The sequence below is a fragment of the Rhyacophila brunnea genome, unplaced genomic scaffold (assembly GCF_057557595.1).
Source record: "Rhyacophila brunnea isolate RB1 unplaced genomic scaffold, BYU_Rbru_1.0 scaffold_2, whole genome shotgun sequence".
Taxonomy (NCBI): domain Eukaryota; kingdom Metazoa; phylum Arthropoda; class Insecta; order Trichoptera; family Rhyacophilidae; genus Rhyacophila; species Rhyacophila brunnea.
Window position 1 is genome coordinate 37,355,628 of NW_028232859.1, and position 27,807 is coordinate 37,383,434.

Sequence of the window (27,807 nt, forward strand, 5' to 3'; positions counted from 1 at the left end):
AAATTGTTTGCCTTGATCCGTTGTCACTCTCAAAGGCGTTCCAAAACGGGCGATCCAACCATTGTAGAATGTACGGGCGATCGTTTCCGCTTCTTGGTCTTTAATCGGAAATGCTTCCGGCCACCGCGTGAATCTGTCAACGCAGGTGAGGCAATATCTGCAGCCTTCAGACATAGGAAGGATGACGATGTCGATGTGGACATGCTCAAATCGTCCTGAAGGTGCAAAGTTTCCGAGTGGTGCTGATATGTGACGTGTGATCTTGTTCTTCTGGCATTGAAGACAGTTGCGGGCCCAATTTCGACAATCCGTTTTAATCGACGGCCAAACAAATCGTTGTGTGACAAGTTTGACGGTCGCATTAATTCCGGGATGTGAAAGTCTGTGGATATGATTAAAAGCTGCTTGTCGGTGCGGTTTGGTTATGAAAGGTCTTGCGATAGGTGTTGACAAGTCACAGAATACTTTTATGTCTGTGTCGGGAATAAGTACTTGTTTCAACTGAAGTACCGATCCGTCACGTAAAAATGTACTCATTTCGTTGTCAGTTTCCTGGTCGGCTGCGAGGTTGGCATAATTCAGTGTGTCTTCAACGACTTCTATCCTAGACAAGGCATCAGCGACGATGTTGTCTTTTCCAGCGACGTGACGTATGTCGGTCGTGAATTGTCCGATGAAATCGAGGTGTCTGAATTGTCTTGGTGAGCACTTGTCCGATTTTTGTTGGAATGCGAACGTAATGGGCTTGTGGTCGGTAAATATGGTGAACGTGTGAGCTTCTATCATGTGTCGAAAATGTTTGACAGCTAGATAGATAGCTAAAAGCTCGCGGTCGTAAGCGCCATATTTTCTCTCCGCTGGACTTAGCTTCTTTGAAAAGAATGCCAGCGGTTCCCATTGATCGTCAACTCGTTGTTGAAGTGCTGCGCCAACGGAAGTATCGGATGCGTCACTAATTATCGCTAAGTGAGTCCCCTCACTTTTCGGATGTTTCAATAGCGTTGCTTCCGCCAAACTCTTCTTGCATTCCTCGAAGGCCTTGATTGCTTCTGGTGTCCAGATGATAGGTTCTTTCTTGGAAGTTTTTCCTTGCAGGAGTGAGTTCAGTGGAGCTTGCGTTTCTGCGGCCTTGGGGACGAATCTCCTATAGAAATTCAAAATTCCCAAGAACCGTCGTAGTCCTTTTTGAGTGTCTGGGCGGGTGTATTCGCGAATAGCGCTGACACGATCTGGAAGTGGTCGAGTTCCGGTGCTGGAAACCAGGTAGCCAAGGAATTTAACTTCCTCTACTCCGAAGTGGCACTTCGTGGAGTTGACAACCAGGCCGTACTCCTGTAGGCGTTTGAACAAAATTTCCAGGTGTTGAAGATGCTCTTGTTCTGTTGTGGAGGCTACCAGGATGTCGTCTATGTAGGCGTAGCAGAAGTCCAGACCCTGCAAAACCTCGTCAATGAAGCGCTGAAAAGTCTGGGCCGCATTCCTCAAGCCGAACGACATAAATGGAAACTCGAATAATCCAAAGGGTGTTGTGATGGCAGTCTTCGGAATGTCCTCTTCAGCCACTGGGATTTGGTTGTATGCTCTCACCAGGTCGATCGTGGAGAAAACTTTCCTATCACGCAATGTTTGTGTGAAGTCTTGGATATGACGCACGGGGTACCTGTCAGGTACGGTTCGAGCGTTTAATCCGCGGTAATCACCACATGGCCTCCATTGATCTTCAGATTTGGGCACCAGGTAAAGGGGTGACGCCCAAGAACTTTCAGATGGTCGTGCTATTCCAAGTCTGGTCATGGTTTCGAATTCCTTTTTGGCGATGTGAAGTTTGTCGGGAGCTAGGCGTCTAGGACGTTGAGCTACAGAAGGTCCTTCGGTGGTTCGTATGTGATGTCTCGTGTTGTGGATGACTTCTCTACCAGCTCCATCTGGGCGCGTGAGATCCGGAAACTGCTGCAGTAATCCATGATAAAGGGATTTACCTGCGACAGTTTTGACAGTTGCTATCTCAGTGCTGCTGTGGCGTCCAGAGGTTGTAAGTTGAGTCGTCTGATCCAACAGTCTGCGATTCTTGACATCGACTAATAATCCGAAATGGATTAGGAAGTCAACACCAATAATGGGCTTGGTGACATCTGCAATCACGAATTTCCAGGTGAATTCTCTTCGTAACCCCAAATTCAGCGTCAGTGAGATACTGCCATACGTAGCAATGACAGATCCGTTTGCTGCTGAAAGTTCGTACTGTGATTTTGGTCGGCGCCCCTGTACTTTCGTGCGTGGGAAAACGCAAAGGTCCGCTCCGGTGTCGATAAGGAATTGTATTTTCGTGGCGTGGTCGGTGACGAAGAGGCGGCTGGAGGTAGGGCTGTAATCGCTGGCCGCGCTTAGCGACTGCCCGTGGCGTTTCCCTTGTTGAAGGTGCATGGTGTGACGCACTTCTCCGCATCTTGGCCGAATCTACGATGATACCAACACATGCCAGGTTTGCTGTGGCTTTGGTCTCGCGGTCGGGAATGGTTCCTTTTTTGGCTGGCTGATCGTGACTGGTGACGTGGCCTTGATGGTCGGTTTCCCCTTGCGAGCTCTTTGGAGAGCTCCTCGCGAAGGGTTGAGATTTCCTCCCGCAAGGTGATCACCAGCTTGCTGATGCCGCACAGGTCTTCCATCGTGGTTTCAGCAATGGATGCCTTTGATGTGGAATCTGCCATGGCGTCAGCTAGGTCTGCAACCTTGTTGAGATCCGCGTCCTTCTGTGTCGCCAGTACCAATTGCATGGTATGTGGTAAGCGACCCATCCAAAGCGTGCGTAGGATGTCATCAGTAACGGCTGCTCCTGCGAGAGAACGTAGGTGGCGCAAGAACTGTGATGGTTTGCGATCACCAACTTCCTCGTGCTCCAGTAGTCGTCTGGTCTTCTGCTCCTGGGTAGAGCTCAGCCTTCTCGTCAGCTCCGTCCTGAGGTGCTCGTAGGCTCCTTCACGAGGTGGGTTAAGGATGATGTCTCGAACCTCTGAAGCGTAACGAGATTCCAAAGCTCCCAGGATGTATCCAAATTTGGTCGCGTCAGTCGTGACGCCAGCTGCTTCGAAGCTTCGCTCCACCATGCAGAACCACATTTCCGGGTCTTCTGGACAGAATGGTGGGATCCTCACTGCCACGCGGCTGATCTGAGGTGTGGTCTGCTGGGCTGGTGCTGGTGTTGTCGTTTCTCCTCCGGCATTGCTGCCATACCCGCTGGAGAACTGTCCATTGGGCATCTTGACAAGGCAAGTGAATTTAAGAAAATTAACGCGGGAAAACGGATGTTGAAAACTGCGCGGGAAAACGAGCTCCAACGAAAAAAATAATTCTCTCACAAACACAGTAAAATAGTAGTTAATAAAAAATTAAACGAAGTCTGTAAAATGAAAATGAATGAATTGAATTTTACTTTACGGGTCACCACTGTTGCAAGGGATGACGTAAAGTCGGTTTATTTTTTCGCGGGGTCACCACTTTGGCAAGGGATGGTGTGATGAGGGGTAGGTGATGAATAAAATCAGAAGGTTTTGATGCGTATAAAAGTAATTCCCCAAATTTATTATCCCTTAACACAAATTACAGATTCAATTTACAGCTTGAATAATACAAAGTTTATAAATTAGATTACGACGATAGTGTTTGTGATAAAAGTTATTTTAACGTTGAAGCGAGCGGCGTGTTATTAAGACGAGCGAATTTAAGGTACTGAGTCCTTGTTGGATTGCCACGTCTGTTTTTATATTGAAAGTAGACAAAGAAAATGCTATCCACAGCGTGGGTAAATTTATTGTTTTGTTCCCACATTGCGGATAGATTCCTGGGATTTTGTCTGCGAAATTTGATTAAGGTACAAACGTTATCAGTCCAACAATGGATTTCACACGACACAATGACAGGAATGCACTGTTTACTCGTTCATTCCTGTGATGGACAACTGACACCCGGCACTTAAGCATTTCTTCAGCCGGCGGGAGGTGATCATATGTCCGTTCTCACGGCAGTGTTTTGCTGATTATTAAAAATATTGAATTATTAAAATGTTGTAATTTTTAGGTTTTAACTGCTATCTACACATTGCACTGTCTGCGGACTACTTCCACCCTCAAATTTACTGAAAAACTATATTTTGAACAAGGATGGTCAGAGATCAGTTCAGATATAGCCTAAATAAATGTAAGACATTACATAATAAGTTGCACGTAATTTCGCATTTCAGATTTACTCTTTTGTGCCTGAGATTTATTTTCCAAGCTGTATATGAGAAAAAAATCTTCTATGATCATCACAAACGCCAGCTACACACGTTGGGTTCCTATTTACGTGCATAATACTACTTAAGTACTTAATTTGTGAGAAATTTTAAAGATTTCGGTATGATTTAGTAATTATATAACTGGTTTGAACCGTTTCGGGAGCCCCTTTAAATTTTTTGACGAATCGATTGCATTATTATTTTTTTCAAAGAAAATCGACGGTGGATAGGTTGTAGGTACACTTATCTATACAAACCAAGCAAACAAAAAATTGCAAAAAAAATAAATCATATTAATAGAAGATATCTTTATACTTACTTACGTACTTAAGTAAAGTACTTTTAAATACTTAAATCTTAACAAGAATGAAATTAAAAAAAATACTTTTGTTATCTGAGAAAAAGCTTCAAATCTAAGACAATTGAAACAACGTGACATGCTCAAATAAGTGATTTAGTTATTCTATGAGGATAGACGCGAGACAAAGAAAATATGTAATAGTAGTTTGTTGCAAGGGCAGGTTCTTGACGGCAATGAGTGTACTAGAAAGCGGGCGATGCAAGACCACGTGAAGGAGGCAGTCTCAAGACGAGGGATGATTTCATTGATTGAAAGGCGGGCGCCACAGTGCACAGTGCACAGAAGGGGTGAGTCAGGTGGTATGTTGCAATCTCTGGGGTGAAATTGATAAGTCAAGGGGTGCGGCGTGGATATCCTTCTCGCAAGAAAGGTAAACTCGAGAGACAAATAATGGCCGAACTGCTGGAGCTGTTTGCGGAATTCCACATTGGAAATAGCACTAGTGATTTTGTCTGTTTCTTTACATTTGATTTGTAGCGAGAAAAGCAATTTATCCATTAGTTCAACGCTGAAGGAAATGCAATGAACTGAATGTAATACGCGCTAAATTTATTTGTTTTGTTAACAAAGTGTGTTGCGGAATGCAGTTGGCTTGTAATAAATCAATGTTATTACAGCACGATAATAAATAATCAATCCACGTTTTGAACTTACCAATTAAAATATAATACAATCAAATCTGTATTGGTTGGTCAATAGAAATACATTATTCATATTTATAAATAATTCATTACTTGTTGTATATATTGCATATAACATTTAAGAAGTTGCCAACCAAATATGGAAGACATTAATAATATTAATAATCGGACAAATATTATAATAGTTAAAACCAATGCCATTTACATTAAAATACACCAGTCGTAAAATAATGTACTTAATTTATATTATTACCAAAATATGTCTCAATCACGCTCCCTTATTATCGGCTCGACATGGTTTCTCGAGTTTTTTTTCTATAGTAAAAAAAAAAAAGTCGAGCATCGTACATCAGATACGAATGTGAACGAAAAGTGGTTTATTATCGTTTGGTTTAGGCAGGGTTGAAATGAATTTTAAAAACTAACCAGTACCATCTGCATATTGTATTATTAGTTCAACGAAAACAAATAAGAGGACTGACAAAGTTTAGTGTGCACTATTGATGTCGAATCTTAACAGCCTACCTCCACCCCTCGCCACTGTTGTAGACAGGTGACGAACATATTTTAAAAGGTGTTTAACAACATATATCTCATGCAGGCTAATGATGACGTTATTTTAAATTTCAAACGACGACATTTACAGTTATACCCTTTTTGCTAATAATATTTTGTTTATGATAATAAAATGTTCATTTAAATGATGTAAAAATAGACGGCATAATAATAACATACAAGTAAAGAATGATGATGACGTATACACCCTTGCTACAATATAGACAGATTGATTATACATTTTCTGACAGATCTCCAAAAGATACTGCAAATTTTTTAGACCATTACAAGACACGTGGGCACTTAAAATGCAGAACAGCATTGAGTCTTATAATATCGACTTAAGTGTAATTGTTATACCAGGAAAAATGATCCTATTTTATCGTAATCTGTAATATATTCAATAGAAAATAAGGACAAGTGGAATCAATCAAGAAATTTAATAGTATTATAAAATCTATATCAGTGTGAAATCTATATCAGTCAAACGGTCGGTCTAAAGATAAATGTCTCAAAGACAAAGTGATGAGGAACTGTTTTTCGGACCCTGCGATTATCTGTATTTCTGGCACCCAACTCGAGCAAGTCAGCAGCTACGTCTATCTTGGACAGCAGGTGTCGTTGGAGTTGGGCATCACGCGAAAGGACCGTAAGAGAAACGAATGGGTTAGGAAGCAGACACGAGTACTCGATGTAATAGACGTTGCCAAACAGCTAAAATGGAGATGGGCGGGGCACATTGCTCGCCGAAAGGACGGCCGCTGGACAAATGCCGTCATCCAATGGTACCCAAGGGGTACGAAACGGCCACAGGGTCGCCCTAAAAGCCGCTGGATTGACGAACTGGTAAAGTTCGGCGGAAATACGTGGCAGCGAACGACACAGGACCGAGAGAGTTGGAGAAAACTTGGGGAGGCCTTCATCCAGCAGTGGATTGACCCCGGCTGATGATGATATCAGTGTGTATGTACTGTTTGCTCATATTGTAAGACCCAGGTACGGCGTGGGTGAATAATATAACATTTCTCTTACGTACAAGACAAAGAGAATAATATTGTAGCATATAATAGGTAAGAGATTTACAAAGTAACTTTTAAAACCATATTTCCTGAAAAATAACACAGGTACTCGGGGTTAATTGGCGTGAAGGCAGATTTCGGCAAATTCTGGAAAATTTATACAAATATTACGATGTGTTCTTCAAACGAAATTCGATTTTTGTATAACGTCAATGCCACGTGTAAAATATAAGCGGTTTATCCGAAAATCCATTTCGGGCGCCTTTTGAAATGGTGGCCGTAAAAAAATCATGTAAGTACACACATGTCGGTCGAGCCATTACGTAAATGATATTATCAACCACATGTGTTGAACGTTTGTCACCACGTATATTATTATTAACGTAAAAAGGAAAATATAACATAGGTTATAGTTATATTTAAGTCTTTTTACAACATGAACAACCCTGTTGGAGAATAAAATTATAGTTAACGAGATATTGCGTGCATATATTATATTAAATCAGGTTACCAGCAAATTATACGTATTACATTTCACTGGATCGCAGTTCATCACGATCTGTCGTACTGGAAAATATAGTCGTATACCATTGAGATCAGAAATGGCGCTTTGTACATTTAGCATTGGGAACAGAATGATACAATTTTATTAGATTCAATAAAAACATTAATTTGATATTGATTGGTATAGTATAGAAAGAATAAATTATCTGACGCTAGTATTATTTGATAAGTACGACTTGATACTTACTAACACCTACATTGTATCCTACTTTTGAATCATCCAGAATTTTATATATAATATATACGATATGATTATATTTTTAATTTACTTACCTACATAATATTTTATCTTGCGACTAAAATTTAAGACTATCGCTAAAAACAAGTGATACATTATATATTAAAATAAATAATTGATTTCAATAATTAATAAATAAACGTATGTATACATAACGTGATGGAAGCGAATTAGACACGAGAAGATATTATATATAATTAATTAAAATAACACAATATATTATATTACTGATTACATAAATTATGTGGGAAAAGTATAATATTACTGTATTGGCTCGGTGACATGCTGCGGACGCCTGAATAGACCTTCAACCTGGTTTGCCTGTTCTTCAGCCCAACCAGATCCGGTGTCCTGGAAGGCCACTAAATACTATCTACAGAGTAGAGTCTATGCATGACCTGGAATTATGCAAGAAGACTGGCAAACGATAGGGTTACTTGGAGGAGCTGTGTGCTGTCCATATGCCTCCATTAAAGGGCGAACATAGTTTAAAAAGAACGAGTATTTTATTTAAGCTAATACATTTAGGACCACATACAATCTAGTATCTACCAAGATTAGTTAATAAATACACAATTTAGTTAACAAGTACATACTAAAGAATTGGCGGATAAGATAAATAAGATGGGTATTCTACGTATAATAAACTTTTTTTTTCCAAAAAAGGCCACACTTCCTAAAGGTAAATTAAACGCGATTAGTAATTCATGAAAACAAGTAGTTTACAATGAATAATTAACAAAATGAGTTAAATCCTTGTCCGCGTGAATTGGTGGGAACATACAATTTGTATGATTTGAAAGAAGCGATTTGCCTCATTATTTATTCCTACTTGACCTCGGGCCTAAAAAAGCTTTTCGAAAGCTTCGTCTGCCGTTGAATTAATAATCAGTAAGTATCGAGGACCGTTGAGCTTCAGCGGAAAGTATTTATACATTACGTATGCATGTACGAAATTTATAAGTTAATAAACAAGAAATATCGATAAAATGAGAATTAAAAAGTAGCATTTATGTTATTATTACTATGTAAAGAAAATATAAAGTAAATCACCATTCTCCCTACATGACAGATTGAATGGGTATATTATACTGTATGCATGTAGGTATTTCAAAAGGCTCAACTCCAATCAGTAGGCGAGGAGAGGCTGGAAGATGGGCAAAAACATAATATATGCTCTAGATACAAATATACTACTAATTGATTGATAAAAAGATTATTTGAATTTAAGCATTCAGAGAGATTCCAGGACGAGCCAACTGAACCCGCAACGCGACTCGCTAACAAACAATCTAATCTACAATGCACGGTCCTTTAGATTCTTTAGAAAATGATGGTTTGCCCACCTTTTAATTTTAGACGGAGTATGTTGTATTTTTAAAGTTGGAAAATAAATCTAAGATCGCATATCTACTTATTATTATAAAAAGAAAGACATAATGCACATATATTCATTATTTAGATTAGAATAATCTAAGATGATAGGAATAATTTGTAGACTGATATAACCATAAATGTAGATTACATACCAGAATTAAAAGAAATATAGACATAAACTAATTCAATGATTTACCTATCAGTTTTATACTTTTTACAGACATATATTATATTATATATGCATTAAAATTAGGGAAAATATTATATAGAACAATTGAACAATGATAATTCATTTCACTATAATTTAACACTCACAATATTGGAAGCAAATTTTTATGGATACAACTATTACTAAAAAAACGAATATCAGATGTACAATATCTATTTTTCTCCAAATTACCTGTTACTGTTCATACCGTTCCAGTTCCCCAAACATACTTTTTTTTACACTGTCATCGAGTTAGCATAGTTTCCAAATAATTTTATCGTAGCATAAAATTAAATCTGTAAACCTATAGTTTCATAATTCTCGTGAGGTCAAAGACAAGCGATTACAATATATATCTGAAGCCGTGTACTGAACGTTGAAGTGTTAAATAAATAATTCTAATGTGGAGCTTAAATCTTTTGACGAAGTGTAAACTTATTCATAGCCATACAGGTGGTAAGATATATACCTTTATGTTTAGTATAAGTGTCGCAAGATTACAAAATTAGCCAAGTCCATAATATATGAATATGAGAAAAACAGCTTTTTGTTTTCTCAAATACACAGTCACAAGGGTGAAGTTTATATTATTTCGAGTGAGTATAGAATATTTAAAATTAATAAATTCTACATTTTGATAATGCAGAAATGTTAGAGAGCAGTAGTTCATCAGCAATTCACAAAAAGTTAAAAATACCTAAAGGTGGACTTGGCTGATTTTGAAATCTAGTGACACAAATAGCTTTTTCTTCTCTCATTATCGTGAAAAATCGCTACCTACATGAGAAAGGTTTTTTGGAAACAATCTCACAATGATCAGCATGACTAGTAAGGCATTATAGTGATTTTCAATGATAAAAGTTGTATGTGCTTCTAAAATAGAATATTGCTAAAGTGAAGTCCCAACAACATTAAAAAATAATCTTCATTTCCCGCGTAGAGAGAGAAATAAAATCCAGAACAATCGAAAACTACTTATGAAGCAATTCGAATATAACTGCTCTTACAATTTTACTTTGACAGAAAAGTTTTGCAGTTTAAGTTTGCAAGCGCTCGACTTCATAAAGGGAAAATATTTTCCTCCGAGAGGAATACAAAAAAAAGAACGACGAAAGACTTTAGAAAGTTTCGGTCAAAAACAAGCAAAACAGAAATAAATGTGTCTTGCTCGTTGAAAAATATGTAGGTTGAATAAATGGAAGTCGTAATTAATTTGCATACATAATTTTTTTGTCACAAACAAAAGTAATCTCACAGATAATCACTTCCAGCGATAAATAAGACTCACACGAATAATTTAAAATTATTGTGGAGCAAATCCAATATACTCTTATAAGTTGTTAATGTGGTGTACCTAATATCGGTGGTCTTTGGTTTATTATCAATATGTGGGTATACGATAAGCGCAAAAATTGTATTTTAGACATAGTTATAAAATCTTTAGTAAGTTGTGTATGAAAAATAATCATTTGATGTGTCGAATTTCGTTATAATCATAAATAATCATACAAATATATCAATCATAAATATAACTGTCCAAAGACAGAAAATACCATAGAAATGTGTAGATTTAAGATGTAAGAGATAAAAGTTAATCGAAATAGAATCGAAAAATTAATGAACAAGTGGGCAAACTACAGTAGAGTGGAACAGTTTTAGAGTGGATTCCATGGAGGCAACAACAACAATTTCGCCAGTAATGTTCATTGTAGATTTATGAATGTGTATATCAAAATTATAATGAATGCAGTACTCCGTTGCATGAATAATAAACAGAAAGTAACGCTTTTACATACAATTTCAGGGTAATGATATTATCAGTCGATAGTTTGACGTCACTGCTTACTGATTTACACATATTTTTATAATTTAATCTGTAGATTAATAGTATTTATTATGAATTCTTAAAATTTTATAAAATACTAAGGTTCCGCCTATAAAAAAATGTTTAAAACCACTGCCCTACTGGATGGAATTCAAAATAAAAAGAAAAAAGCAGTTAGTTAAATTTTATAAACCACGACCCAAGTACATATTTAGAAAGATTTAAGTTGAAGTAGGAATTATCATTGTTAAGGACATCTTCAGTTACTCCGGTTCGAAGAAATATTTTCATAAAAAAGAAATAAATATTATACTACAAGTGGTATATACAATATACATATATATTTTATCTGAATTTTATTTTATTCATGATCTGCGAAAAACCCGTAAACAGTTTATTCTCAGAAAGCAAACGTCTCAGGAATAAGGGCGTACTCATTTCTCATTACGCTGAATATCGTCGGCTTATTCAAGAAAGCTCTTTATTTGCTGCCTAAGCAACACACGTCAAAACAATCGAGCCTGCGTCTGACAAAAATGATGTACTTACACAATATTTTTTAACCAAACAGTCAGCAATAAGAAAGGGTTCCGAACAAAATGGCGTCGCGCAACTCCATTAAGATATTTATGAGGATAAAGCACATCGCCATATTACATCTCTAGACTGGATTCTTACATCGAAATAACGATGGGAAATCTTTGCATATTCAAGGCCGGCTCGTGGGTAGATCGCCGGGCGCCCGCTCGGAGCGCCAAACGTTTGCGGGCGCCAAATTTGTTTTTAGAGAAAATAGTAAATTTACTTATTTAAATTTCACTGCATCAAAATAACAAAGTTTTACTACAAATGAAAATTAATTTACGATAAAACAACTTTAATTGAAATCTGGATCTGAATTACAGTGACGTTTCTGGTATTTGGGTTGTTTTTATGTATTTTGGCATTAGGTTTTCTAATTCAGTCACATGCACCGGTACCTACAGTAATTAAGTTACACGATAATATGTTGGCTAATTTGATACATAGCAAAAAAATATTTAAATATTTTTAGGACAGGTAGGAGGAGGATCGGCGCCAAAATATAGTTTTCTATATTTTAGTGGAGGTAGGATGCAGATCTGACATAAATAGTGCACGCTAAACTTTATTAGTCGAACGTATATGTTTTTATTGAAGTAAGACTACAATGTGTAGATAGTGTTTGTTAGTTTTTAAAATTCAATTAAATAAACCCTATCTAGTCTAAGTCTAATTATCGATTATGGTTTGGTGTGACGGGACTAAATGAATTTAAAAAAAATAACCAACACCACCTGTAATATGTATTCTTAATTCGACGAAAACAAATAAGTATGACTGAAAAAGTGTACACTATTTTTGTCAGATCGCCCACAGCATACCTAAACTATTATGGTTTGGCTTAGGAAGGGTTTAATTAAATTTTTAAAACTAACCAGCACTATCTGCAACTTTTATTATTGGTTAAATGAAAAGAAATAAGTATAACTGTCAAAGTTTAGTGTGTTATATTTATATCGAATCTTAACAGCCTACCTCCACCCCTCGCCACTGCCTCGTTGGCATATATATATTATATCTGTAGTACCTTTTATTATATAATGAACCTAGGCTTGATGCTGGATCTATGAATATTATGTCAGTTGACTACGGTCTTTCTTGGATTGAGCTCAATAAAGGATTAGTACAAAAAGTCAAGCAACTCACCGATGACACTATAATAGCCTTTCCGTTCGAGTTTAATTGCACCAAGTCTTCCGGTCTTCCGCGGAATGAAAACTTGACGAGAATCCGGGTAATGCGATTTTTATACGGCAATCAATAAATTGAGTTATCGAAGCGACGGGGGCGATGTAAATATTTATGTCGTGCATGTTCAAAAAGGTCGACTGAAATATTGAACATAGGTAGAACGTTTTACCCTGAAATGACATATGAAATGGAAACGTGAATAAGTCATTGATTTAATTTAATACGACGCACACTTATTAATTATTACACGCTGGCATGCCTAGCTCCAATATAAATATATCACAACTAGGGATTCCAATCCCGGGATCCCGAGCTATTTTCGATACCTATGAATCCCGGGATTGATAAACATAATCCCGAAACTTTCGGGATTGATTTTTTTAAAATTTTTATGGAAAATAAAATAAAAACGAAAATATAACAGAAAAATAACTTTTAATAACAAATAACTGAATTAGAAATAAACTGAGTTTAAATGAAGTTTGATTTATACCCAAGTGTAAGTTGGCGATTCATTTTATTTTTTCACATAAATTAATAAAAATGAGAAAGATTGGAAAAAACAATGCTTCGCACTATTAACAAAGTAATTCCACCATGATCTCATACGTTTTACGGCAGTTTCATATTTGGCTGACTAATTAAATTTATGAAGCGGAAAGGCCATAAGTACCTACACCATGATTTGCTTTACTATTTTAAATCTCGCTAATCCATTCATTAAATCTTTACTATCAGAAACAGCAATCTCATATTAAATTCACATTATTATTTATATTACAATATTATGTACTCCATTAAACTTATGTATTTCCAAGATTGAACGTATACAATATTAACAATAAATGTCTTAAATAATATAAATTATACTAGATTTATTTTTGACCGATTTTATCAATGTTATTTGTGAATATAAAAATTTTATATAAACAATGGAAAAATGCCAATCGCGGGATTGTCAAATTGTAATCCCGAAATCCCAGGATCAGAATTTTAGATCGGGATTCGATTCCCTAATCACAACTCATCAAGGAAAAAAGTACTATTGATATTTTATATATTTATAGAAGTAATTCATTCACATACTTCAAATTCAAATCGTAAATACGAACTTTTAAAACTATCTATTCTATTTATTTCTATAACTTGTGATATTTTTTTGTTGACAAATCAGTAAAACGTACAATTAAGTTTTCAAGTTTAACACTAACGCTAACGCAACTTTTAACAAGTATTTAGCGGATGAATTTGAAAGATTCAATTTAATACATTTAATATTTTTAAGTGTTTTAAATAATCAAAGAGTACCTATGTATCAAGAAACATTAAAAATAGAAAAATATTTTATTAAACCTCAAAGATTAATTTATATTTGAAAATGGACGTTCGTTGATTACTTTTATCTTAGTAATATTATGTACATATGGTGGTTTTTACCATTGAGGCGTAAGTTAATATGGTATGTAACTACCGGCAAGATTTTTGAATAATTTATGGTTTTAATTTTAGATTTTTCTATAAAATAAAAAAAGTGTAGAGATACTTTATAAACCTACATATATATATATATATATATATATATATATATATCGAGTCAAGCTTTTATTTGCATGATTTGAATATACACTCAATTGTTTATGATTGAGTTCAAACATCATCGACTGCACCATTCTGACAGTAAATAGGTACAGTAAAAGTTCGTTTCTTCTGATGAAAGGGTTGTATATCACTGGTCGCTTCGAACACAGCTGTAGCTTCATGATCACCGATTTAACAAATAAATCTCCACGAGTAAAGTTTAAACAAGTAAATAAGAATAAGGTGTCTTGTTTACCTTAGCATCGTCCCAGTAGTGAGTGCGTGCCGGATATCCGACGATCCTGTCGGGGAAGTCCCGCCAAACGGTAAAGGCGAAGTCTGCTTCATCGGCAGTCAGAGATGCGTCTTCGTCCAACTGCAAGACGGCGTCTGTGGTAATCAGAGGGTGTGGATGGAAGCGAGCAGATATTCCTAACCTAAGAGAGTTAACAGATATAAGGTTATTTTAAATCAAAGTGAATACATATTAGAATTAAGAGTGTGAAGGACTTTTATGGAAATAAATTGGATAATAATTATATTTTAGTGTAGTGTGACTATTTTCTGCGAATTGAAGGTGGCATATTATGGGATTAGTGAAATTTTATTTATGGATTTGTAAAGAATTTATGTATTAAGGGAGCCTGTGCGATTTATGTAGAACATATAGAAAACATATGAGATTATATTGAACACAATAATTCATTTTCAAACAAATTGCAGACTGCATGATTTTGCATAACCATACTCATTCAATTCAAACATTCAATTTTATTAATATATTTGACATATAAAAAATATTGAATTAGTACTGCATTGTACTTAAGTATGTTTTGATTTAATTTGTTTTTCTTTTATTATTATTATATTCTATATTCGCTTCTTCTCTCTTGTGAGGGTAATATTTGTTATAATGTAAATCTCATGGTGTGTACGTCTTGAATTTAGATTTGTTATGTCCACAATGTTTTGTATTCTTAAATAAATAACCTTTTATTAACAAACCGAAGTCAAAATAAAGTGAGCAAATTCCAGCAAAATCTGATCGTGCCTATCGGAGGTCTGCCACCATTAGAACGATCTTCGCTCTATTATTTGCCACGTGGTTGGCTGCAGTTTGGTGGAGTACCTACACTTGGCGTCGTCATTAGCTACGATTGGATAATGACTTTGAGAATGCTGTACTTTTTTCCTTTCATAAAGTGGCCCAAGGAATAAGGAACCCAAAACTTCAGAATTATTTTCCAATTGTTTGATCACAGTTTCTCTACCAGAGTTAGTCACAAGAAGGTTTTTCTGTGTCATTCATGAGCAGTATTTTTAAGATGTTAAAAAAATAAAGGACAATTGTACGTTTAAAAAAAACATGAATCTAAAAAAACACTGGGCTAAAATAAAGAATTGTGGTTACTGTATCGATAAGGGAAGAACGGTTTACATTTTGTTAACGAATAGAAAAGTCAGCGAAGCAAACGAAGTTTTGTTGTGATCGCAGATCAGCATCAACACATTTAACCAACATTTTCTAGATTTTTTTTTTAAATTCAGCATGCGGCGCGTCTGATGCTGCTTAATCCTAACTGCCTAACTTAATTATATTTCCAATGAAATAAATGTCTTTTTTTAATTATAGCAGTAGATGTCATTGAATTGAATTGACTCTTAAATTGACATGATCTTTTTTATATATTGATACCTAATACATCTACAATAAATTTTTAATAAACTCACACAATACAAATAAATGATTAATAATTGTATAACCTTGTGTATAAATATGAAGAGTGATTTATTGTAATTGAAATAACTTAAGGGCGTACCTACTAAAGAAAATATGACTACCTACTCGAAGATCCATTAAATCCACATTACTTCTGCTATTAACTGATTGAGTGGTGTCAATATCAATATTCCATTTCGCTCAGGTAGACGCCAACCTTGAGACGAGAAGTTTTTCACCGTACAAACAAAAACAGGGCCGTCAATAATGAGGCAAAAAATAAATAAATTTCTCGGCAGACATTACTCTACGTACCCCGGGCTGTAGACTGACGTATCAACAATGTCTAGAGGGACGTGCGAGGGGGTGGCGGGCCAGCGGGATCGCGGAGGTGGGGGGTTCTCGTTCGCCCAAAGTATCACGATCTGCGAAAGAAAAACATATTTTGTGAAAAATAAATATAGCGAAATTTATTTTAATGTAAGCACGGACGGCTTCAATATTTTACGTCTGGGTTTTTCTATTAACTCCAAAGTACAAAATATTCGTAGCTTCGTTTAAATTTAAAATAAACAAAGTGGGTACTTAGTAATAATACCAATACATAATTTCTGACCTATTAAAATAAATAACTTTAACTTCATATTAGGTGATTATGAAATAAAAGGTTCTAATAATCTAGACCTAGACATTAAAATGTTCATATTTCTGAAAATATAATATTTAATGAAGTGATGGAATAATATTATATAATTAAATTCTGTATTAATTAAAATAACACAAGATTATGTAGACTTAAAAAAAAAACCTCAGATTTTGAAATGTTGAAGGATAAAGGTTTTTTTGACTGATTCTGACTGCTGATTACGAATCTGCCAGGTGTCACTCGGCATCCTTGAGCAAGCGGCGCCATCTCGGTAAAATGGCGGCCAAAACGGTTTATGGGTAATATTTTATTAACCATTATAACCACTACATATCTCACTAAGTTAAATTTAAAAAAAAATTGTTATTAACTTAAGTGGTTTTAGTACAATTCGAGAAATTACAGTTAGCATTTAGTGTATTGTCGTTTTTTCGATTTGTATTACTTAAAAAATGTCTTAAATAAAGCAAACAACCCTGTTTGATTCTTTGTATCGTCAATAGTATGTTTCAATACACCGCTAGATGGACACCTTCTAAAGGTCAATCTACCCTTCTCAGTTCCCTGTTCTTCACTGCCACGTAATTCCACCAAATAGATTTTTAAGCAATGTAATATGCTTCAGGCTCTTCATTTCCTTCATACCTTGCCCAACCGTAGATTGTAGGGTTGATATCTGGAGAATCCCTAACCGAATACCAGTGCATGACTATCAGTTTAGTGGTCTCTTTTGAAATATCATCAGTTCGAATTTAACTTGTGTTGGAATAGTAGCTTTTCTGATGTAATACTTAATTCAGTAACAACATTAAATAACATTAGTCACTAAGTAAAATATTGATATTAATATTATTCATCATTATCAGCCAGGGTCGATCCGCTGCTCGACGAAGGCCTTCTTTCGCTCTCTCCACTCTTTTCGGTCCCTAGTTCTTTGTTGCCACGTACATCCACCGAACTTTATGAGCACGTCTATCCAGCGGGATTAATACACGGTGAGAAGAATTATATATTATATTGTTAAACGGGTCATATAAATTAAATTTACATGACCCGTCAGATAGTAATATTGAGAGAATAAACAAAAATGGATAGTTATGTTATTATTTGTACTATTTTGATAATTTTAATATCTACTAAATGCTCATTTAAATTTTTTGCATAAAAAGTACCTTCAAGTTGAAATCGCTCTTGTTAATGAATGAAATCACAGAAAGTCGCAGCTCGAAAAAGATTCAGCGTCTTTGTTTATGACTTGAAGTAAATTAAAGCTTAGCTCACTTTGACAATCATATTATTATGAGGGCAAATTTTTATTTTGTCCATTGATAATAAATTTGATTTGAAAATAGAGGCTCAATCCATGTCAGTGAATTTTGAACAGCTTGGTGGATGACAGAACGTCATACATGACGCACGTCTCAACAACTTGTTTGGTGTTTTGGATTTCTCTGCACTCACACAAAGTAGAAGGATTTATTTCCAATTATGCCTCAAATACATTATCATCATGTAATGTGATGTACAGTAAATTGCCGCTACGAAAAAAACGTGCTGTCGTTTTTTTTTTTTTTTTAAATGATATCATACTGATGCTCCCATCCTGTAACACATTTTGAACCTTTAAACGTACATTGTCAATCTGCCGAAATCGCCAGAACAACAGTGAGGTGATCTCACGCGTACCGCAACCGCAAGACTCAATGAACCTTTTTTTTATTATGCTCTGCATGCCTACACATTTTCGATTCATCTCAAAACGCGCGCCCTTTTTTTATTTATTTTTTCTCTATCGATTTTCTATTAAATTATTATCTATGTCTGGTGTTTACGTCTATTATCTATGGTCTGCCGGTTGGGTTCCGTTCTTAACTGAAATTACAATGAATAATGAATAATAATTAAAAATACTAATAAATTAGAGTTGGCACTTTCCATAATTAAATTTATAGAAAGAGCACATTCAAAATATTCTGCAGAATGACGAAACCGTAGACTAAATTTGTCGCCGTACCGGTATGTGACAGCACGTGACGTGATCACAATGTGACCATATCAACTCTTTCTTTCGATCGACAGGATTCGACAAGCGGGTTCTAAATAATTTCTTCCAACGACACTCAAATAATGCCACAAAAAATATAACGGAGCATAGAAAGATCGCCCGGTTTCGACACCGTTAATAATACATGATATTTATTTATACCTGATGTCAGAAGTAATCCATATGTCAAAAAAATGTTCCCATCTGAAACAGTACGCATCTACACACTCGGGGTTATGTACATTGCGGCCAACGCGGAAAACAAAACTTTTATCAATCAAACTTCCCGCCGAGGAAATTGTTCAAGAGGAAATAAATCAACCGAAAACACTCGGTAGCGGAAGTCCGCGGCACAGGAGAGCGGGCGATAAGGAACGGCCGGCGGGCACACTGCTATGCCTCTAACTTCAGCGATAAAGAGTAAATTATACCCTCGACCGTCCCGAGGATCTATGTGTAGGCACTTCCTCCACCTCCCCTGCCCGTCCCGGCTCACAAATCATCCATCGGAGATCGCGGCGATAGATTGCGCCACGGTATTTGATGGCGCGGCAAGAAAAAGGCACTGGCTCGATTGGCGACTGCTCGCCATTATAAAATATACCTACCTCTACGACTAAAACGATTTCACGTACCTATATGGATTCTTGTATATTTTTTAAAATTAAAAACTAAAATAAATTTTAAGATTTGCAATATAAGTTTTAATATTTTTGGATTTAGTAACCGACAGCTGCTCTTGTAAAGTTCTGGTCACTCCGGTTCGTATCGAATTCATCGTTCTCTGAACTGCGAAATCCTGTGTAGCCCCATGTGACAGCTTTTCGTCAGGTATATTCGAGAAGGCAAAAGCTTCAAACGAATCACCGTGTCGAGCGAATATGATGTTGCTGAACAATTAGTTTGTATGCAGGTCGGTACGATGGTGCGTCCAGTCGCACCATCGATAACACGTTTAAAGCGAATAACGGTGGCCAAGGCGTGAATGGAAAAAGTTAGGCGCTTCTCTCGCATGTATAAATGCAGAAAAAAGGCTCTTAATAGGGCTATAAGGTAATAGGGCTAATAAGGCTCTTAAAAGGTAGATATTTGTAAAATAACATATTATATTAAGAAGAATAAACTATTTATTTTATTCAACAAATAATACACAAGATTTGAGAATGTAACATTCTATATTGTAATGAGCATACATCATTTGAAAACATCTCATACATATATACACACTAATTGGAAAAGCAAACTGGCGCGAATCCAGTGGATACAGGCTTAAATCCCGTCAGGTGACGTATTTCTTTCTACATTTTTTCTTCTAGTGTGCATATGCATGAGATATTTTCAAATTATGTATGTTCAATATTGAGTTTGAACGAACATTTTGTATTTCCCCACTTGATGGCGTTTTACACAATGTTTAATGTGGTTGAATTAGTGACCATGGAACATAACATAATATTCAAAAAAGAATTCCAATGTCTAGACAATTTTTTACTTAAAAAGAATGCCTTTTCACGATGTAATTATAATCTGTGGCAGTTGTACATTTACCACAGGTGGAACTGCATAGTGTCGGAAGATGCTTAGCAGTTTTATTTAATATAATCTCCGACTTGCTTATGTGGCGAATTGCTGTATGCCGGTATCACATCCTCTGCTAGTGTCCCCATGTGTCGGTTGAAAGAGCTTTTTAAGTCGGTTCGACCCTCAGTTGGATCGGTCGGCCATTGCGGCTTGGTAATAACGAAGGAAAATTTTTCATCTTTCAAAAAGTTTGCGGCATTTTACAGCAAGCGAGAATTGACCATAATTTACTATATCAAAATATGAATCACACATACTCTAGTGTACGCCAACGTCAAACCATGGTATAGTCTACATAACGGGTGTAGGGACGTGGCGGGTGGTGAAGGGAAAAGCAAGCGTCTGAAGATGCCAAAAGGTGAAATCCGGGCGCATAGTTGTTACATAATTTTGTCGTGATAACGTTTACGTACCTACGGTGCAGATGGAAAAACAGGTAATGCACATCGACCGGAATCCGATGGATGCGGGTTCGAATCACATCCCAGAACGAATATTTTTTCAATATTTTATGAATAGGTATTTTTGAGGTGTTTCTGATTGAAGAATGATACAATCTTCAATCTTATAATATACCTATTAAGAGAATAAAAAAATAGAGATGAAATAAATATTAATACCGCAGAAGAGTATTATTGTAAATGTCTTTGGTACATAAGATGTTGGTGGTTATACCACTCGAATTATTATTTGTAAACACGTTCATTATATAATAATATGTAAGTATATATTTTTAATTTAATTATTATCAAACAATATACAGTACTTAAATTTAATATATTTAGTAAACTTTCCATTGGAATTTGTAAAGAGCGTTGTGTATTTTAGGGTGGTTTAATTTTTTCAATTTCAATAAAATGATTAGAAAAAGGGTCATTATAAAATATGATACGGGTGTATCGTATGTACTTACCTAATTGTGGAGTGTTTTGTAGCAGGGAGCTTTTAGCATTATAGTTGTATATGCCATATTGTTTTAAATTTTTCTGATGTTATCTTAGTTTAAAATATATGAATTAAAGTAATCTTTGATATTAATTGTCTTTCCACCACGAATTGATAAAATTCACACCATTAAAGTTATACATAAATTCTAATTGAACGCAAGGTAAATTATTTAAAGGATATATTCTGCTCTTATGTAATATTATATTAGAACATCATTCAGTGAACCGATTCGGCAAACTAAAAAAATCGTATTCTAATGCTAGAGTAGATGTAGTCTGTATGACGAGGGTCGATACTCTGGGGAAATCGCTCGCCAGAAAAGGCGCAAATCTGATAGCAGTAACACACAATATTAGTGAAGGATATAACTTTAGTTATTATGAGAATAGATACATAACACGAATATATTATTATTATTATGAATATACACGTAATGGAAACAGTGTAGTGACCTGGGTAGTTATATTTTCTACTGCCAGCGATCTCTCTCAGAGTTAGGTCGCCAGAAAAGCAAAATGAAAAATTCACCTAAAAAATAATCGTGAACATTAGAAAATTTACGTTTCATAAAACACCATTAAGCAATTATAAAAAATAATAATGAAAATCCTGAAGGCAGTGATATCCAAAGGGCACTACGGCGCCGTAGGGTGTTATAATAATTTTATACGAAAATAAATCAATATGCCAATGCACAATCACGGGAATGGGACGACTGGCCTCCGAACAATTGGACGCCGCACTGTCATAGACACGTGTAGACGGGGTATTTTAATCAGTTTCTATCTACTACTAGTTTGAATTCATTTTACTCTTAACATAATGTATTCTTTATCGCGGATTGAGAATTACTTACCATGCCTAAGGCTTTATATAAAATAAAAAACTCTTTTTTTCGTTGGAACTTAAACATATGCACGATTAAATCATTGTTTACGTCTGCACATTTACATTCTTACCAACTATTAAATCATAATATAATCATTGAAGTATAAATAATAATATTGAATATTTTTTTTTAAGTACCTATAAGTACATAACGTCTATTTATTTTCGAATTCCGTGGCGTCCAGTTGTCCGGTGCCAAATCGTCCTAGACCCACAATCACTGCTTTGGCGATAACAAAAACTAAACTCCTGTTCCCTTATCGTCGACAATATACATTGTACACAGAGAGGTCGAGTATGACCTCACTTCACAACGGCCAAACACCGTTTAGAAACCTTTCATTAGATGCAAAACAAGGTTTTCGAATCAAATTCTGAGGGGCAAATTTTTAATTGAGTGTTCAGAACATTGTTTTGTGCACCATGAAAGAATCTTTACACATGAAGGGTGCCTCGAAACGATTTTTTAAACCACTGACTCGGGAGAGTTTTCTACTAATTTTGTCTAAAAGACCGGGTCAAGATATATTGATTTGTATGAATATCGTTTTATTTCGTGTTTTTTTCTTGTAGACGTAATGAAAATAACACAATTATTATTAAATATTTTCCGAAAAAAAATGGTCATGGTATCAATTATCAGTTATTTCGTCCTGTTTTCTCGAATTTTTAATTCAGAATTGTATCCAATCATGGTAGATCACTCACACTAAATGATAAAAGAGGAAACAATTTTCTTCGAAAAAACAAGGAAAAACCACTTCGCATAGATTATTCCTTCAAGTGTGGTGATATTTTAAGTGCACCCCCTGTCTCAATAATTTTGGAAACCACCAGCCGCCACTGTGTATGAGTATACATATTTTTAAGTGTACATAATATCTACAAAGTAAAAAATCTACTTAATATCTTGTGAGTTTCTTAATCATGAATAAATATATGGACTTAGTTTATGATGTTAACTGAATACTTACATGATTGAAGACGGAATTTTAATGACAGATTCAAACTTTGTTACTTATTCATAATATGCCAACATGATTACTATTTGGTAGCCAGATATTAGTAGGAATATTATAGCAATATTATATTTGTTTACTTACTGTATTATTATAAAAAAAATATTATAATGAAATAATCTTCAAAATGCATTTATTATATTATAGAAGATATTTAAATTGGTATTTATACAATACCTACAATTTATTACCATTAAAAATAATTCAAGGTCGAAACATTTTGAAGAGGATCGATAAGACATAGTAAAAACAAATTGTTAGCACGTACCGTTACAATTACGAATGATTAAAAGCTGAGTAGATAAGTAACTAAGTAGTAACAAGAAGTCCCTACCTACTTACGAGTACCATAATTAAAATCAAATAAGTATTTATTACAAATACCTATTTTACCACGTTTTTCTTAGCTCGTATTCTTGTTTGTCCGGTGGTTGTTTATCCAGTACAAATCTTGCAATCGATTTTTAACTAACTTCCCGAGTAGCTAGACATTTGAAACTTTTAGAATATATCAGAACACGATGCCAATGCATTCTTATTCTTATACTATAATACTTTTAGCCATCTTTAAGCAGAATAGAATTCATTTTCAGTTAATTCTGTTTCGTATGGAAAGTTATTTCAGAAAAATTAAGTAAAAGACTATTATTGGTTGCTAAGGAGGTGGTCCTTGCAAGTAAATTATTAATATATACGTTCGTTACTATGGAAATCAAAATGAAAAGTCAAAATGACATTTCAGTATTCTATATTTGTTTGTTTGTTTTTTATTTACTTCATATCAAGTACAAGTTTGAGCGTATTGAGCATAATAATTCAACAGAAAATTTAAAAACGGTGTATATAAAAAGTTCTTTTTATCTTGTAATTATTTCAATTCAATTTAATTAAAAAATATCTGAATTACCGCTAAGACAACCCCATTCGTTCTCAAAGTTCTTTTGCAACCTCGTATAGGTATAAATAAATGTTTTCGGCCATTTTGTACGCGTACAAACGTTTTAAAAGTTTACATGTAACCATCTGTGTCTATGGGCCATTGACAGGAACAATTCGATAAAAAGATACAACAATGAGCTCTACTATCTGTACATAGATTCTAAAAGTTTACCCGAGTAATAAATAATGAGCTGACTAAAAAAAGTAATATTAACCAACCAATTCAATAAAGTGTAGGAGAAGAGGTTGACAAAAAATTCGCTGGGCAGACAGAGCCGCCAATGACAACTGAATTAGTAACTTCCCACTTTAATATCGGAATAAGCCAACACCAACCCGAGGGTATTGGGCTCCTGACGATAATGATGGTCTATTATATTAATACATGTGTAGGTATTGTAATATAAAAAGAGTCACAGTGATAATGTCACTGAGTCTGTATTTAGAGCGATAATTCACGGGATCAGCATACAACGGTGATTATTTTGTAAGCAGACGCGATTATTAAATCATATGACAGAGGTTTAATTTTAATTCGAAATAAGACGAAAAGCGAACTCGCGTAGAATCAGGCGCAAAACGAAGCATGTCAAATTTAATATTGATCTAAGGATTATTTATTCACTAGTAGGCATAGTAGATAGGGACCTACCTACCTAAAGTAATCACCATCATCAATGACGATGCTAATCCTCAGAAACATATCTATTAGTAAAAGAAAATTTTTACATAACCTTAGCGAGAGCTCTTACCACTAAGCTAACCGCCAAAGAACTAAACTTGCATATAAATATACTAGTTATCTAAAATGTATTTAAAATTCCGCTAACAATGTCTATCATATTTGTAATTTTGATCAAAGTAACGACATTACTAGCTTAGCCATCAAGTTCGACACGTGTGTTTGAATTTCAATTAGTCCAAGATTTTTCTAGGGGTTTTTTTTATAATAGATTTTCAGTTGATTCCAAAATGTCAGTATACCTATACGGAATAATATGTTCTTCTTTCCGTGTCATATCTCTTTTTGGACATGAATGATGATTTTGAGCATCTTTTCCTTGTCCAAGGATGAAGAACTGAGCTTAAACCAGTCACTGAGATTCTTGAACAACCAAGACACTCGTCTTCTACCAGCATCTTGATAAGATACAGAAGAAAACACTGATGAAAATTTTCTAGTTTTCATTTCTTTTTTCTTTCTTATCACTTCGACGTTTGTAATCTTTGTAAACTCCGGCTGATACGGAACATGCATCTATTTATGCATGGCCATTTATACCCACATTTCGAAAGCTTCAGGTTTGCGTGCTTTCTGTAAGTGTACACGTCTCCACTTTGTTTAGTAGGACCGAAAAAGACATCGCATCTTCTCAATTCAGTATTTCACTACAATATTTGAGTTTACTCCAAATAATCTTTCCGTATGAAAAATGATCTTTTATATTGTTGCAATGTTCGTGTAACGGAGAAATACAGAATGCCAAACACATCCTCTGGAATGTCTTTATTTGAAGACATCTAACTATTTTCCTTTCGATAATTCGTTAAATGATCATTTTCCGACTGCCTTTCTACAAGGCATGCTTACTTTTCACTCTCTTGAATCTCGTAGGTCTCTTCTGCTCTTGAAACACTTTTGCCTGTTATCGCGAACGATGGTTTTCAATCCTGGTGCCCTAATGAATTTGAATTTACATGCGCCTGTCAATTACCTATTCTGGATCGGAACTGTTTCCTCGTGTCAAGCCTATCAGGCACCATCAGTGAGGGTTGCAAGACTAGTCAATGCGCACGCCAAGGACGTAGATATTTTCGGTGATGTGTATTTGCTGAGCTCTACGGGCTGTACGAAGATTGCAGCGCAGTTCAATCAATTAAGATTGGGAGACTGCGATGGCTAGGTCATGTACACCGTATGAATGACAATGAACCGGCAAAGAGAGTGATGTCCAGCAATCCAATAGGGCGTAGAAGAAGAGGCAGGCCAAAGATTCGCTGGTTGGATGGAGCTGCCAGTGACTGCCGTATTCTGGGGGTACCGAATTGGAAAGCAGCCACACTGGATAGGGACAGGTGGAGGGAGCTGTTGGAGGAGGCTAGGGCCCACACCGGGTTGTCGCGCTCCTGATGATGATGTATTCGAAATTTTATTTTTCTGTATAAAATTGTATGTTTTTTGTTTTCAAAATTTTCTTTTTCTGCATAAAATTGTACTTATGTTTTTATTTTAATTTATTTTTTATTATTATTAATTTATATATTCTCTTCTTCTCTCTTATGAGGGTAATATTTGTTATAATGTAAATCTCATGTTGTGTAGGTAAGTCTTGAATTTAGATTTGTTATGTCCACAATGTTTTGTTTTCTTAAATAAATACATAAAAGAGCTGGTCAAGTCGGCACAAAGGCCAATTTAACTTTGTTGGATTTTAAAAATTTGCGCCATCATACTGTTAATGTTAAGATCACTTCACTTAGATTGTTGGGTAATTTTGTATTATCTTTAGTTACATACTTAACACAATTTGCCTCTACGCGCTTCTTTTCTCCTATGTGCACTCTTAAGGGGACGTTCTACAGAATTGGCTTTGAGAATTGAAAATATGATTTTTTAACGTGTGGTCCATAATATCTGGTCTACTAGTTAATATAAAAAGGTCGCGTCCAAGTTGTTTGTGTCATCAAACTTGCTCGACGACTCGATCGACTCATATTTCATATTTATTTCATCAGGGCTGTCTCTGTCATAATTTTAAATTTTTATTTATATTATATATTATTTAAGTTTTGTGCATCTAATGCCGGGTCCACACTGGCAACATGTTGCTGGCAACCTTGTTAGATTTTACGATAATTATGATAATTATCGTAAAATTTCTTAAGCAATTATGGTAAGTATCGTAACATTTAATGAGGTTGCCAGTGTGGAAATGGCTTAATATCCACTGTGATTCACGTAGTGGCATGGACCTGGGGTTAACTAATTCAGGAAGTCAACACACATGATAGAATTTTTTCCAGTTTTGGTTGCATTATATTCCAAAACTCTTCTGTAAAAATCGTTTCCGATTTTATAAATGGAAATTTCTCGGTGTACATAGTAAGCAAACCTACGAATAAAAAAAGACAATAAGGAACATACTGATTCATCGCAGTAAAATCTGGCAATCAAATTCGCCATTTTGAAAAGCGACGATTTTGCGTAAACAAATATCACGTGGTCTGTACGTGTGCGGCAAACTTCGAATGTGTTTGTAATTTTGTGTATTTTATGTTTGTGTATCACGCATTGTCGGCCATATTTGCCGGCCTTTCTGATTGCCGTGATTTGTACACATCTTCCTTCCTGTCTTTTTTTATTCGTAGAAACAAACAGTATTTTTTATTAGTTATATGAAGTTGGCCTTGAATCTGTAATAAAATAATACACAATTAAAAGATTTTGAAATAGAAAAAAACACATTTCCAAGCTTTCAGCGGTGCTCACTCATGAATGTCATTCGTCATTTAGATAAGTATATACACATTTTGATATTATCTTGCAAAGTGCGAATGTAATGTTTTCAAATAATTGATATGGATTAATTATACCATCGTCTTATTTTCT

At 35.3% G+C, this 27,807-nt stretch overlaps 1 protein-coding gene across 1 annotated transcript in view; it reads right to left on the minus strand.

Moving 5' to 3' along the window:
• Positions 1-27,807, minus strand: part of ttv (exostosin glycosyltransferase 1 ttv) — a 606,008-nt gene that overhangs the window by 48,942 nt on the left and 529,259 nt on the right. Inside the window, exons 5-6 of the mRNA XM_085947763.1 lie at positions 16,448-16,557; positions 14,669-14,849 (exon numbers count right to left, since the gene is read on the minus strand). Of these exons, the coding sequence (XP_085803889.1) occupies positions 14,669-14,849; positions 16,448-16,557 (291 nt within the window). The remainder of the gene's footprint in view (positions 1-14,668; positions 14,850-16,447; positions 16,558-27,807) is intronic.